The sequence below is a fragment of the Seriola lalandi genome, unplaced genomic scaffold (assembly GCF_002814215.2).
Source record: "Seriola lalandi dorsalis isolate HSWRI2012SDOR001 ecotype SW California unplaced genomic scaffold, Sedor1 jcf7180002054688, whole genome shotgun sequence".
Taxonomy (NCBI): domain Eukaryota; kingdom Metazoa; phylum Chordata; class Actinopteri; order Carangiformes; family Carangidae; genus Seriola; species Seriola lalandi.
The window spans coordinates 437,731-453,192 of record NW_019525241.1 but is presented as its reverse complement, the minus strand read 5'-3'; the positions used below and the strand labels follow the sequence as shown (position 1 = coordinate 453,192).

At 41.2% G+C, this 15,462-nt stretch overlaps 1 protein-coding gene across 1 annotated transcript in view; it reads right to left on the bottom strand.

Annotated features, from left to right (window-relative positions):
* Positions 1–2,268: 2,268 nt before the first annotated feature.
* cerk (ceramide kinase) overlaps positions 2,269–15,462 on the bottom strand; it is a 41,320-nt gene continuing 28,126 nt past the window's right edge. Inside the window, exons 10-13 of the mRNA XM_023423034.2 lie at positions 15,150–15,229; positions 11,970–12,175; positions 6,928–7,136; positions 2,269–4,761 (exon numbers count right to left, since the gene is read on the bottom strand). Coding sequence (XP_023278802.1) covers positions 4,698–4,761; positions 6,928–7,136; positions 11,970–12,175; positions 15,150–15,229 — 559 coding nt within the window. The 3' untranslated portion in view covers positions 2,269–4,697. The remainder of the gene's footprint in view (positions 4,762–6,927; positions 7,137–11,969; positions 12,176–15,149; positions 15,230–15,462) is intronic.

Sequence of the window (15,462 nt, the reverse complement as noted above, 5' to 3'; positions counted from 1 at the left end):
CTTGCCACCACTGCAGAACAGTCTGTCTGTGTGCCTGGCTTTATTTCTACTGCTTGTTTGCATCAGAGATGAGACAAAAGTTAGGAAGAAAATAACGTTGGAGGTGGAGGAAGGTGCACGAATCTTGTGTAGCTGCTTGTGTACTAGTCACAAAGTGGGTCCACAACACACCTCATAAAGCCACAGTCTCTAGAGAGAGAATGTGTGTGGGAGGCACACGAGGGTAGAAGGGAGGAAATTAAAAAAAGAGGAGAGGATGAGAGCATATGTCAGGTGTGAGTCTTTACATGAGGAGAGAAAAGAGACGCAAGTTGATGCAAGTGTATGTATGTGTGTGTGAAGGTGAGAGTGCGAATAAGAGTGTCCAGGGGACGCGGCAGCACCGTCATGTCCTGTTAGGAGCCCTTTCTTTGGTTAAAGACACTGGTGAATTGAGGACAGCCGACCTCTTTTTGTGTGTGTGTGTGTGTGTGCGGCAGAGGGTGTTTGCCCACTGTTTCCTCTCACCTTGTGTCTCAGGTGGGATGTGGGAATGAGATAGCAGCTCTCAATGGGCTGCAGACAAGCAGATGGAAAATAAATCAATAAGAAAGTAGCAAGGCAAGAAAATGAGGGAAGAAAAAGAGACGGAGGGAAAACAATTTTAGGTGCTGCTGCAAGTTGGAGAGGCTGGAAAATCCCTCTGGTGTTTGTTGCCACACTAGTCCTTATATTAGAATAATGTGTGACCATTTTGAGGACAGTCAGTCACTTCATTAGAGATGATTCAATACCTACTTATAACAGCAGAATAGCACAGTCACACTTTGGTAGTCAAAAGTAGTGAGAGATAACTATAATAAATATATTTTGATCCATCCAAGTTCATTAGCTGAAGATTAATTGTGCACACAATTAGTGGAATTTTGAGCAAAACAGATTTGGTATATTTCCATCTAACATGTATCCTGAGAGGTAGTTAAAGCTGCACCTCCTGGGAGAGGCAGGGCAAGATGCTCTTTAGCATATAATTGCTTCATTATGTTCACCAGCAAGTTGCTCAACGTTGTCTGGTGCTGGACAGGTAGCATAGTGAGTTTATTGAAGCTTTTTTTTTTTTTTTTATTGGAACAGCTGCCTGCTGTGGCTGGAAGTGACACTAATGAGATCGGCGAGAACCAAAACATAAAAGTTGCAGGTCATAAAACCAAAACAATGAGCTGAATGGCGCTAACACGCTCCACAGAGAATGAACTCGCTAGGAATCAAACCTTTCACATTACACATACTCATTTGAGCCACTTGTCATATAAAAAAACGTATTATTGCAGCTTTAATCTAAAGTGACACTACACCAATTTTAAAGATTAAGGTCAGTTTACATGTCATGAATTAATAAAATGAATCTATGAAATTATAATTTAGTATGTCCATTTCTATGTCATGTTCCCTTCTCTTTAAGTTGTTAGGCCAGAGTAGATGTCATGTGCTTTTTAAGTCTTTCTGGATATAATTTGTTTGATAGACAAATTGTCAAAAATTGACATTGACATTGTCTCTGTGGTTTTGGCCGATGATATCATGCTAACTATAAATGATGTGCTTTCACATGGCCTGTAAAAGATAATAAATGTGGTTTGGGTTCAGCAGCAATGTTATTTCCACAGAATACACATAAGAAATTGCCTCTTCGTCACTAGTGCATGGAGGTTTTATGATTATGGACACTACACATTTCAGAGAATGACTGCTCTGGTGGTTCATTTTAACTGTCAGTAGATGAATAATTCACACCAAACAGACATTAGCTATTTTCATTGGTTTGTTTTGGTCTATTTTGACACCCAAATCCATTTAAGCCATATTTTGAATATCAGTGGTTAGAAATTTTAAATGATTACAGTTACCAAATTCAGATTTCCATTCTCTTTTGCAGTCTGACATTTTGGAATTGCCTTGTAGTATCAAAAAAGAAACAAGATCCAGACTGTGTGCAGAATGAGCACAGCTTGAAATACCACTCCATCTCAGCAGAGACCTTTGATGTCTGATGTTCTTTAATGAAACATCTCGCTCACATCAGAGCACCCTATTAAATTCTACTCATACAGGGAGACAGAGGGAGAGTGAGATTGAGAAAGCCAGAGCAAAGGAGCTCTGACCTTTGTGTGCGTGTGTGGCAGCGCGCGTGCGTGTGTATGTGTGACTGAGGAAAAGACAAGGAGGGAAATGAAACATCAGTGGCGTCAAGCACACCCATGAAGATCACACAAATGATAGAGAAAGAACCACACTTCAAAATACTTTATTAAGCTTTTAAAAAAAAAAAAAAAAAGATCACATAACTACATCACAGTTTAATTTATGTGTTTACGACTAAGTTTTTATTCGGTCTTGCTGTGCCCTCCATATTTTAGTAAAGTCGAGCTGAAATTAGAATTAATTTTTGCTAGAAAAATCAGTTTACATATCTCCCTGGTGTTTGTTGTGATTTGTGTAGCTTATATTAGTGTCCTCCAGGGGGCAAGATTTTTTTGGTTCCGCTAAAAGGATATCGTAATATAACTTCAAATCCAACACAGACAGATAACGAGTTTCAGGATCGATGTTGCTTAGTAACGTCTGTGATTTCAGCAGTCTTTAAAAAACAAAAAAACAAAAAACAAAAATAAATAAATTACCAAAAATGTCAGTGACTCCTCATGGTAGTTAGCTACTTCGAGTTGTGATTGGCACAGTCACACGAGTCCCATGCTGAGGTTACAGGACTCCCCTCTGTTGTGGGTTTTACCAGTCTTGTAATTTGCATTTACCACATGAAAAAGAGTCTGCTAAAGCTAGCCAAAAGCCTTCCTTTATATAGTTCCGGGACACACTAGTCAGTGTACAGGAGCTTTAGGTGTACAGTGGTAAAATAGTGTTAGCAAGTAATAAATGCTCATCTTAGTGGAAGCTAGTTAGCCTAGCTTGCTAACTTACAGTAGTGGAAATATCATTCAAATTTGTAACTTCTTACACAAAAGTGAAGGGAATTCAAATTGCAGCATTTGCATTGTCAGTCATAAATTGCTAAATCCCCCTTGCTTCTTTGCGTGTGTGTGTGTGTTTGTGTGTGTGTGCACAAGGATTTAAAAGCATCTGAGTCTTTGAAACAGCATCATACTGTAAGTTGACAAAAGTGAGTGCTGAAGGTGAAGCATAACTGACATCCAGAGCCAGTATTAACCGAACTGGAGAGGATTCAAAGAGAGGACAGGGCTTTTATGGAGTGTGTGTGAGAGTGTGTGAGACAGAAAGACCTTACATTACAGAGAGATTGAAGCTGCATGTGTGAGCCTGTCTGTGCTCATCTATAGATGCTTGTGTTAGCAGTGTGTTGGCTACAGTGAGAGAACATCTGCAAAATGGCAGTCATGAGGCTAATTGTGATAAAGCTAACTCATCACATTGGCACCTTCACAGACACATTAACACACATACACACTCCAATGATTGCAAGTCTCAAAAGTGATTGTGGAAAACACACTCAACCCTACATACACACACACACACACACACACAGACAGACAGACAGACAGACAGACAGACAGACAGACAGACAGACAGACAGACAGACAGACACACACACACACACACACACACACACACACACACACACAAATCCCTAACGTAACGTATTATTATCATGTATGCAGTTTGATATAGTTTCATTGATGCAGGACAAGCAAAAAGAAATGCTGCTGGTTTTCTTCTCCAGACAAGTCAAGACCAGCTTGACCTACAACTAAAAGGAGCTAAATGAGGCTAATTTCAGAGCCTTACAATAGATTATCTCTAATAATGTTAACAAATGCATAATTCTGGCTAATCCCAGGTGATGCCTGAATTGTCTGTAGTTTTTAGCCAGAGAGGAGCAGAGCTCAGAGCCACAGGTGCAGTGCAGCAGTGCTGAGACACACATAGCAGCCACTTTGCCTTATTACCCAGAAGCCACCGGGGTCCTGTTAGTGTATTAGCAGGGTATTCAACTCTTTTCATTAGTGCCCCTGGCTCATATCTGTTTTCACCTGGGTCACAGATGAAACAATTTTCCCCAAAAAGGGAGGATCAGATTGCATGTTTCTTTTGTTTTTTTGTTTTTTTTTGCAGTCCTGGCATTTTAAGTCTTTTCAGTTTGTCACTGAACTTCACATGCATTCTTTTCTTCATCCTTACAAAGCTGTATCTCCTTGGCTGCCTCTCCTCTCTGTATAGGGAGAAATCCTATTAGAGTTCTCCTTCATGGCAGTATGGAAACCTTTAGCTGATTGTTGTGGCTGAATCCAGCTCAGTCCAGTTCATCTCTGTTTTATGTGGCTGTGTGAACACCCAGGCTGCTACTTTTGCGGTCTTCAGAAACGTCTCTTCGCATCTTCATCTTTCCTTTTTTTATGGCTGGTGGTGGCAGCTCTTCAACTTTAAGATTCATCCCATCACTTCTTGTGCAGAGAGAGGACTTCCTGCACGTTTCATTCAGGCTAACACATTAAAGAGAGATGGGATGCCAGCATCTGGGGTTTACACTGATGTGATGCATGTGTTTTTTCCAGGAGAATCTTGCCAAGTGCAACTTTGTGTTTTGTTTTCTACCGGCTAAATATCCCATCCAGCTCTAAGTCCACTGAGCAGTACGTGCTTGGTTCCAGGGCCCGCAGTGTGCAAAGGTCTTCAAACACACACTACTGCAACTGCTGCTGCTCCTCGATACCGCGGGCAAACAGCCTGATCAACTGGCACTGGACACTGCAGAGAGAGAAAGAGAGAAAACACACCCGCACACACACACACACACACACACAAATACACACACACACACACAACGCATCATTTAGCCTGAATAACAAACCATCAACTTAATGACTATGCTCATTTCAATGACACTTTACTGTCCATGTGGCAGATGTAAAAGCAATGGAACGGCACCCTTGTGTGCAGACTTGACACGCAAACTTGAAAGTGAGACAATCTTTGTGGTGTGCAAAGTATAAAGACCTTTAAAGAGCCGCTATAACAGATGTTATAATACAGATGGAGCTGACACACATAACAGATCCTGAGGCATACAAGGTAAAAGTATACTAGTATACTATAAAAAGTAGCAGTGAACAGGCAAGATGGCTGCTATTTGACAGTATGTTGTATTGCCTTATATTTCCAGAATGTTATATATCACATGCACCACAAAAACACCAAACATTCTTTACTATGATAACTCTAAAATCAAGGGAGCAGCATATTTTAGGTTCTAATCACATAAGTGCACCCTAACTTGTTTCAGTTGTTTGGTTCAATCATTGTGGCACCTTGAGCTTCACTTCCAAATGTGTATTTTTTAACTTTAAAAGCAAAACTCTTTCCTTCGTTCTTTTTCTTTCTTACTTTCTTTCTGTTTCGCCTGGGTTATTACCATTAATTATCCAAGCAGCACACTGGCTGGCTCACTCCAAGAACGATTAGCAGAGAGGAAGAGGCAATAAAAGGACGGACTTCTGCTTTAATTAAAGGGGAGTAGCCTTTTAACATGGGGAGGGCCATTAAATTAGCAACATTACAGCGCCATGCATCATTGGCAAAGTACAATGGAGCATGAAATAAATGATGCGTCAAGCTGTGCCACACCGGCTATATAGAGATCTGATAGTCGGGGGAAGGCTGAAGTGTGGACAGGGCCAGAATAACGAGGGTCGGGTGGGGTAGGGTTGGGTGGGAGGGCGGCAATTCCACCGAGGTGCCAAGCTCATCCGGCAGGGAACAGGGAAACAGTCTCCAGATCAGACACTGTTGGACAATAGCAGCGCTAATGGCACGGCTGCTCTCATTTCTGTCAAGCCAAGCAGGAGAACTTCTATATTACCAGCTAATACTACGCATCAAGAAGAGGCGGTAGTTTGGCATTTGATGATCTACAACAACAACAACAACATGCCAGTGTTGTGCCAGTATAACCAGAATAGGAGTCTGCAGCCATGCTAGCAGCTCTGTGAGACTGAACTTAGGCACTGCTGCCGTTTGAGCTAAATGCTAACATACCCACAAAGGCAATGTTACTTGATAGCTGGTATAGTATTTAGCATGTTCACCATCTTATTTTGCATGTAAGCATGCTAACACCTGCTAATTAGCAGTAGTGTAGTGGTATCTTGGTAGGTGGGTATACTGTAAGTATTGGACAAATGAAAAGTTTGATACATGAAGTAGCCAAAAGTCATAAATAATAATTCTCTGAGCAACATGAATCTCTGTGGAGAATTTCATAGCAATTCATTAATTATTGAGATATTTCGGTTTAGATCAAAGGCTAGTGTGGCTAAAAAATTGTATGTGTGAGTTTTCCTTCAGTGTGAGGTGAACACAGAACATGATCTATTCCCTCTTAGGCTTCGATTCATAACACTCAAAAGCATTTTAGGGCAATTTAAACCAACATTACAGCTTAACACTCAAAAGAAAAGACTGTGAATACCCCACCATGCCGATACAATAGATATGAACTCCGAGAGTATTTCAACACTTCTTCCATTATACCTGCCTCTACAATATTATTTGCACAGATTCAAAGCCATTTGGCGCTCGTCATCTGTGCTGAGAACGATCCCCTCTGTCTTTCGTCACAGGTTTCATGAAATGGAAAATAAGTGGGGAAAGAGGAAAAGTGATTGAACTGTGTCTTTCTTTAGCGGCATAATAGCGGTTTCAGTTTCACAGTTTTAAAAAGCTGTAAACATGATCATCATGCCAGATAAATAACAATACATTTTCCTGTTTTTTTTTCCACCGGTGGCAGTTTCTACTTTATTTTTTGACTTTCTTTAGTTTTCAGATGAGCAATTTCTTTATTTCAGATGAAGCATAAAGCTGCAAAGCATGGATTAAGTTGCTTGAACTACTGTATGTTGGGAGTTCAGTTACCTGGCTTGGATGGCAGTGTGAGGCAGGATCTCCCCGTCGCAGGTCCAGCTGCTTTGGGCTTTGCTGTAGTTGCAGGTCATTTGGCCGGAGCATATGGGACCGAAGCCCGTCTTCTTCGGGGTCTCGCTCAGGTCCCCTAGGGAAACCTGGTGGCGCGGCTGGAAACGAAACGTCCTCACCCGGTGGACTTCCACAAAGGAGTGGTCAAACTGGGGGTGGGGTGGGGGGGGCAGAGGTGGATGAGAAATACACTCTCCTCCAAAAGTATTGGAACAGTGAGGCCAATTCCTTTATTTTTGCTGTAGACTGAAAACATTTGGGTTTGACATCAAAAGATGAATATGAGACAAGAGATCAACATTTCAGCTTTTATTTCCAGGTATTTACATCTGTATCTGATACACAACTTAGAAGATAACATTATTTGTAAAGGAACACCAAATTTTTAGGTGAGCAAAAGTATTGGAACAGATAGACTTAAAATAGATTAAAGTGTATAAGACTTAATATTTATTTGCAAATCCTTTGCATGCAATAACTGCATCAAGCCTGTGACCCACTGACATCACCAAACTTTTGCATTCTTCTTTTGTGATGCTTTTCCGGGCTTTCACCGCAGCCTCTTTCAGTTGTTGTTTATTTTGGGGGGTTACTCCCTTCAGTCTCTTCTTTAGCAGGTAAAATGCTCTATAGGGTTTAAGTCTGGAGATTGACTTGGCCAGTCTAAAACCTTCCACTTCTTGCCCCTGATGAAGTCCTTTGTTGTGTGTTTTGGGTCAGTATCTTGCTGCATGATGAAGGATCTCCCAATCAGTTTGGTTGCATCTTTCTTTAAATTGGCAGACAAAATGTTTCTGTAGACTTCTGAGTTCATTTTGCTGCTGCCATCATGTGTTACATCATCAATGAAGATTAATGAGCCCGTTCCAGAAGAAGCCATGCAAGCCCAAGCCATGACATTACCTCCACCGTGTTTCACAGATGAGCTTGTATGTTTGGGATCATGAGCAGATCCTTTCTTTCTCCAAACTTTAGCCTTTCCATCACTTTGGTAAAGGTTAATCCTTTTTACCTCATCAGTCCATAAAACTAAAATTTTTGAGGTTCGTCTCTGTACTTTTTTGGCAAATTCCAGCCTGGCCTTCTTATTCTTCTTGCTAATGAGTGGTTTGCATCTTCTAGTTTAGCCTCTGTTCTTTTGTTCATGAAGTTTTCTGCGAACAGTAGATTCTGATTCCTTCACTCCTGCCCTCTGGAGGTTGTTGCTGATGTCACTAACAGTTGTTTTAGGGTCTTTCTTTACAGCTCTCACAATGTTTCTGTCGTCAACTGCTGCTGTTTTCCTCGGTCTACCCATTCGATGTCTGTTACTTAGTACACCAGTGGTTTCTTTCTTCTTCAGGACATTCAAAATGGTTGTACTGGCTATGGCCAATGTTTGTGCAATGGCTGTAATTGATTTTCCATCTTCTCTCAGCTTCACAATTGTTTTTTTTTCACCCATAGACAGCTCTCTGGTTTTCATGTTAGTTACACCTCTAACTATAAATGCTATATATAAAAACTATAAAATCCAAATCTGAAACTGAGCGTGGACATTCAGTGCTATTTATTGTTTGAATAATCAATGTAATAGGACACACCTGGGCAACAATACACACCTGTCAGTCACATGTTCCAATACTTTTGGAGGGGAGTGTAGATGAAAGAGAGGAGGGGGAGGTGGAGGAGAGATGAGCGGATGAAGGAACAGATGTGCCCACAGATGGTGCAGAGGTTAAGACCCCACTGTTTCGAATGACTTGAAGAGTCAAAATGCAGTTCAGTTATACGGCACAGTAACAGAGAAGTGATGACGGCACATGTGCTAAAAGATGTAAGAAAACTCGGTTTGAGAATATGTTACATAAACTTATGATTTCAAGATTTCATTTTAACAAGATTAAATTTTTATTTTTATTACTGAGCAATGAAAATGTAGAGTTTTCAGTGTAGTCTTGCTACATTGTTCCTCTTCCATTTTGGATCCAAAATTTAGGGGAAAAATTAAACAAAAAACGAATGCATCAAGTGTCAACTGTCACTGTATCTGTCTTTGGTGGATGAATCACACGGTCACACGGTGCTCGGGCTACCTTTCGAAAACAACATGAACTTTTTGAGCATTTAAACGTCTCACATTGAACATAAACAACTTATTTTTATACATTAAAAAAGCACTGAAAAGAGGCAGTGGAATATTTGTCTGAAATATGATGATTGTATTGCAAGGTAAAATGATTCTTGGCATGTCATTCTTTTTGAGTTTATTAGCTCCTGGTGGGTGAGGTAAAAAGTTAATTTCTCCTGTATTGTCTTTTTATGGACTCCTACTGATTTTATAATGAAAAGCAAAACTACATGTGGGCTTATGCCTCCATCTCGCCATTTATGAAACAGAAAACAGCAAAACAAAAGAAAAAAATGAATAAAAGAGAAATGGAAGGAGAGAGAGAAGAGGTCAGATAAAATGGAGGTGCATGAAAACTATGTAAACGGCCGAGGAGCGAAAGAAGAAGAGAGAGAGAGAGAGAAAGCGAGAGATGAAAAGAAATTATTTTGTCAAAATCCCCTTTCATCTCACTCAGTGTCACAGAAAGGTTCAGCTCCGTCCGGCACACTATTTTCTTCGACTTCACGGGGTGCCACTTTCTCTCTATTCTCTTCTCCTTTCTTCTCCCCTCTTTTTCTCTTTCTCTCTCTCTCGCTCGCCACCTTCCGTCTCTCCCATTCTCGCCCTCTCTCATCCCGAAAGCGGAGTGACAGCCATTTATTTCACATCAGACCCACTTTATGACTGCAGCCGCTTTGCATTCAAGCTGGACAGTCTGCCTAAAAGGCTTTCTGACAAGGCCATGAATACACTTAGTGGCTCCTCACTCCTTGTTTCTCTCCGCTTGGCTGGACAGTGATGCTGATATTAAGTGAACTCTGATGCAAAGTCCCGCTCGCCCTACTCATACGACTACTTGTCTACCACAGTGTGCAGCAAGTAAAGCAGCCGCGACGGCCTGAAGGTAGAAATGCACCAAATCGTAACGTTTCACTGTGGGCCCTCGAGACACTGGATGTGATCTGCAGACGATGATGTGATACCACGGTAAAGCAAAAGTGTGAACCTGCTGGTGGCACTAGAGGAAATGTCAAAGAAAAAAACTTCACAGTGATCCACCTAATACTTGCTGAGATATTTCTGTCCGGACCAAAGAGGACCAACTGATCAACGCCGCCATCCATGGATCCCATTCTAATCTTGTGTCTTAGACGGATACTGTAGCCTCTTGCTGGTGACTCTGGACTGCAGAGGTGGGAGTAAGTCACACATGTGCAAGTCCCAAGTTACTGTAGTGACAATCAAGCGAGTCAAGTCGATTGCTCAGAGGAAGCGAGTCATGGGTCAAGTTATATGAAATTCTAACGATGTGGTGTTGCTCATTTTAAAGATGGTGGTCATGAAAAGTTTAGTTTTATTTTCAACACCGATGAAAACTGTTGCAGCTGACACCTTTTTATAAACCTGACATTTTGTGACATTTACATCTCCGTGTGGAAGCTGAAAAACTTCTTTCCTCCTGTAATCCAAATTTGAGTATTTTTGGATTTAGCCCCTCCCCATGACAGCTGGTCTGTGGGCATCACACAAGAGATCACTCCATCATGTTTCAGGAACAAAATGTAACTTACTATGTGAAAGAATATATCTAGAAAATGCAAATATTTAATAAAAAATAAAAAAAAAGAACTCTTTTCAAGTCATCTGTCTCAAGTCTAAGTCTCAAGTCATGAATACCAAGACAAAGTCTTTAATATTATAAAAGAGCCCTGTCGAGACCTGCTCTATTTGAAAAGTACCTTGAGATAACTTCTGGTTTGGCGCAATATAAAAAGTCTTTTATCATTGTAAGTAAAAAAAGTCTCAAGGCCTCAAATTTGTGACTTAAGCCTGACTTGAATCAAGTCATGTGACTCAAATTCCCCACATCTGCTGGACTGTAGCAGCTTCATGTCACATAGAGCAGCAAAGTCTTTCCTTGGGTTGCTTAATTTCACTGTTAATAGCAACAGCCGCTGCACACTTTTCTTTACATAACAACTTGTCTTTTTCCTGGTCTGAATCCTATAACATTTAAAGCTGCAAATATATAATATCCTAATCTGATGAAGCTTTATTTCAAGAGTAAAACTCCTCCTTGTGATACAAATACTGTGTGCTGAAGTCAAAGTGTTGATCTTAGAGTTGGAGCTCACCTCGGGATGTCAGCGTTGGCTCAAAACACACTTTGCAATTTCACACTTTTACCAGACAGCTACTGAAATTACTTACAAGATTCTTCTAAATGGGATAAACATCCCGAGGTCTTTCCTGAGGTAATAATTACTAATCACCAGACTTCCCCTGGTAATACTTGCACTATCCTGAGAGGGCATTAGTCTGGTATCAGCCTGTTCTCCCATACAGCATATCCCTGATGCAGCGATTACTGGTGCCTCTCCGGACCAGGGTGGAGGTTATTTATGATACGTGGGAAGGCACAAGGGCTAAGGCATTTGAACTAAAGTGAACCATAGTTGGGAAATTGAGCGGAGTCAGCAAACGGAGGTGCTAGCACAGCAAGCAGGCTCATTCACAGACTTAACACACTCTCAATTCATCAGTGTACAGATTGAGAAACTCTTGATGCTGAGCACTAAATTCTGCAGCACAGGAGTTTTTTTATTTTGGAATGGATGGATAAAATTGTCTCAAAAGTTTTGTGTGTTTTCTTTGTGTTTCTTTTTATTTTTTTGGGTGATTTCTTCACTCTTTGAAGAGGAGGCCTCTTTCATCCCCGCTGGATCCAAATCACATGAATTTTCCTGAATCATTTCAGCTCTGAAATATGTTGACTCATGTACCTGACTGTAGAAGTACAAGAGCGAGGGAGAAAAAAAAAAAAAAAAAAAGAAAAGAAAAAAAAAAAATCACACACGAGATAAGTTAACACCACCTCCCTCCTTCCTACCTGGTCTTCTTTGTTGGTGTGTCGAAGCAGGTGTCTGAGGAAGTCAAAGCGGGAACACTTCCTGACGAGGATGAGGTCGGTGGTGCCGTCGGCGAGGTGGGCGGAGGGCGACAGGCCTTTCGGGCTTCGGGGACACGCGCAGCTCATGCTGGCTGCATTAATGGCAATGAACTTTCCACGGATCACACTCCAACCACTGCTGCTCTCTGAAACAGAGGAGTCAAGAGTTAAAGGATTAGATTAGATTAGATTAGATTATGTAAATTCTCTAAACTACAAACAGGAAACCAGTAAGTATTTTCAGCACCGTAAAGATAACCGCCAAAATCTCATGATTTCAGGATTTAATGTTTGAAATCCAGTCCAAACAAAGAACATTAAAATAAAATATTGTCCTATTAAACCTCTTCAAATTTGTGCTTTGAGGTAAGTTTCCAGTGTTTTCATTTCTCGTACTTATTCTATGTTTGGTTGTGAAACTTCAATCACACTTGAACCACGCCAAAGAAGTCAAGTTTAAACACTTTAAATGCGTTGTGTCGGGACTCTCAGCAGCAGTACACTCAATAACTGAAGTCCAAACAAACAAACTCCCTTTTATTCAAGTGTTCTCAAAGTAGAATGAAATTTGGCACGATCACGCAGGGAAAATGTCGAGCTTGCAACAAAAATCAAGCGCTGCAGCTGGAGCCTTGTCCACTAACCATCCCTGGCCTCCGTCACTCATCTCTTTGTGTCGCAGTGTTAAAGCTCCTCCATTTGACTCTGATGCTTTTAAATGAGGAAACCTTGTGCTGCAGTAAAAATGCTGTGCTTTTTTTTTTTTTTCCTTTTGCAATGCTGTATTCAACAGCAGTTCCATCACATTTGCAAATATGCCTTATTTGAGTTTGTTTGGAGTATTCTGCCAGACTTTAAGCTACTTACTTGCACTAATTAGATAAGATAAATATGAGCTCCAAAATCCCGATTCCTTTCAGCCTCCTGTTTGGTTATTCCAGAAGTGCTGGAGCAAATCATCTGTGTACCATCAGGAATATGGTTTTGAAATCATACTGTGTATTTGTATTTATGAGTCCTGAGGTTAAGCTCCAAGCTTGTCACACAACAGCGGTGATGCTGATGAGGGTCCATTAAGATCCAGATGTTTTGGCAGGAATCCTCACAGCAGCTTTTACCCTCATGATCGAGCCGAGTTAGAAACTTTGAAGCCGAAATTAATGTACTAAAGCTGAATGTCTGCTGTTATGAAACGCAATTAAGTTCGGCCGGGGAAGGGTTCACCATATCTAAAGAGGAGGGAACACACAGCAGGTAAAAGACGGACTGGATTAACTTCAAGTTTCTCTTGTTATGATTAAATGCACACGTGGCCTCCAAATCTCAAATGACAGATGCGATGGCTGCACCTCACAAATCACCACTCTGTTCCTCGGAGATTAGAGACTGTTTACAAGGGATGGTCTATCAAAGACACAGCGGTATCACCCGCGGGACTGCCAGCTCCTGTCACCAGGGTGATAGTCATTGGAGTAAGCTGCAAGAAGTGATCATAGACGTCCAAATCAGCGTCTGACTGTTTTATGAGCATCTCAGAGGGAAAATTATGTGATCTCAGAAAGCTAAACGATTCATTACCTTTCCCCCTCATTTTGCAAAAACAAACTTACAGAGGTGATAACGCGAACGGATGATAACAAGCCCGCCGAGGCTACATAAAAACAACAATGTTCTAATTGGGAAGCAGTGATTAAACCTAAATTTAAAAAACAAAAAAAACCCCAAAAAAATAAAAAAACCAAACAAATCCAACAAATCCAACTGTGGACTGTGCATTAGGAAAACGTTTCCAAATGAGTATTTGCTTTCGGAGGAGAGGCTGGCTCATTTGTCGTGCCTCATTGATTTAGCAGTTGTCTGAGATTTCCCCTCGCCAGGAAGGAGAAACACCCCCCCTCCAAAAAAAAAACCAAAAAAAACCCCAAAACAAACAGCAGCACTGGCGTGAGGCAAACCCCCTGTCAGAGCTGGCACAGCCAAATTTCTTCCTGATTAGTGGGAGTCTGTCACACATCATACACAAACAGGTTACGCTCGCTTTCATATTTACACAAGAAGAAAATATACACACACACACTCCATAGGAAGCCGCACTCCCAGATAGCCAGGCCAAGATAGAAAATCTTGAATTTAACATCACGACACTAATTAGAGAGGAAAAAGAACGCACACAGCTCATCTGCAGCTCAAAGTACACACACACACACACACACACACACACACACACACACACACACACACACACACACACACACACACAGAGGAGTCAGTATTTCATCTGCCTCCAGAGGTTTGTGCTGCTGTGTTGGTGGGTTGGGAGGACTGTGGATAATGAAGCGTGTGTGTGTGTGTGTGTGTGTGTGTGTGTGGAATGGTCAGGGGAAGGGGGAGGGTCGAGGGAACAGGAGGTGACGTTGTCCCACTCGTGGCTCTGGTGGACAGACACACACCAGGAACATGTAATCTGATCAAGCAGACGAAGAGAGTGGATTATGGAGATTTAGAAATCGATAGGCAAAAAAAAAAAAAAAAAAGGCTCCGGCGGGTGAACAATGGGGAGCTGCACAGTGTCACTAAAATCAGTTTATATTTTCTCGTCAATAACTCATCAAGAATCTCATCAAGAATTTTGCCATGCTGCGGGAGAAAAACAGCCCCGACAGAAAATGGAGATGAAGTGAAATTTGAGAAGGAGAAGATGATGTTATTTACACTCAGTCCACCTCAGGTACTTAATCCACCCCGAAAACAGAGAGAAATGCAAATCTCCCCTGATTTGGTTTTTGATGTGTGTGTGCGTGTGTGTGTGCGTGTGATGTGTGTGCGTGTGTGCGACTTCAAGGAAAAAGTCAGCCAGAGTGGGATTGTCTTCTCTCCCTTTTATTTTATTTTATTTTATTTTATTTTATTTTTTTTGTCTTTTCTCTCTCCATCTACAGCTTTAGAGATACTCATTTCCGCACATCTCAGTCTCAGTCTAGAAATGGTTTCAAAATAGACAAACAAGCAGATAACGAGGCAGAGAAATGAGACATACACTTTTTTTGTGTGTGTGTGTGTGTGTGTGTGTGTGTGTGTGATTAGTTTGACATATTCCAAGTAATAACCCAAAACTTGTACCTTTATCCGACTTTTCCTTCTCCTCCGACATCTCCCACGGCTTGTCCTTTGATGAGGGCTTGTGCTGACAGACGTGGCACCTGAAATATCAGCATAACCTTGTTTTTTTTTTTTATTTATTTTTTTTTTTACAATCATCAAACCATCAGCGTCGCAGTGACATGCAAGGCTTGAACAAGCTTAAATGATTCATTAGGTGGCAGTAAATTTCAGTCCATTTCAAACTGACACACGCTGTACCTGTGTTTAGCTCTTTAAATATTAAAAGTTTTGTCAGGAATTGTTCACACACGTCTGCAGCTAGTAAGGCCTT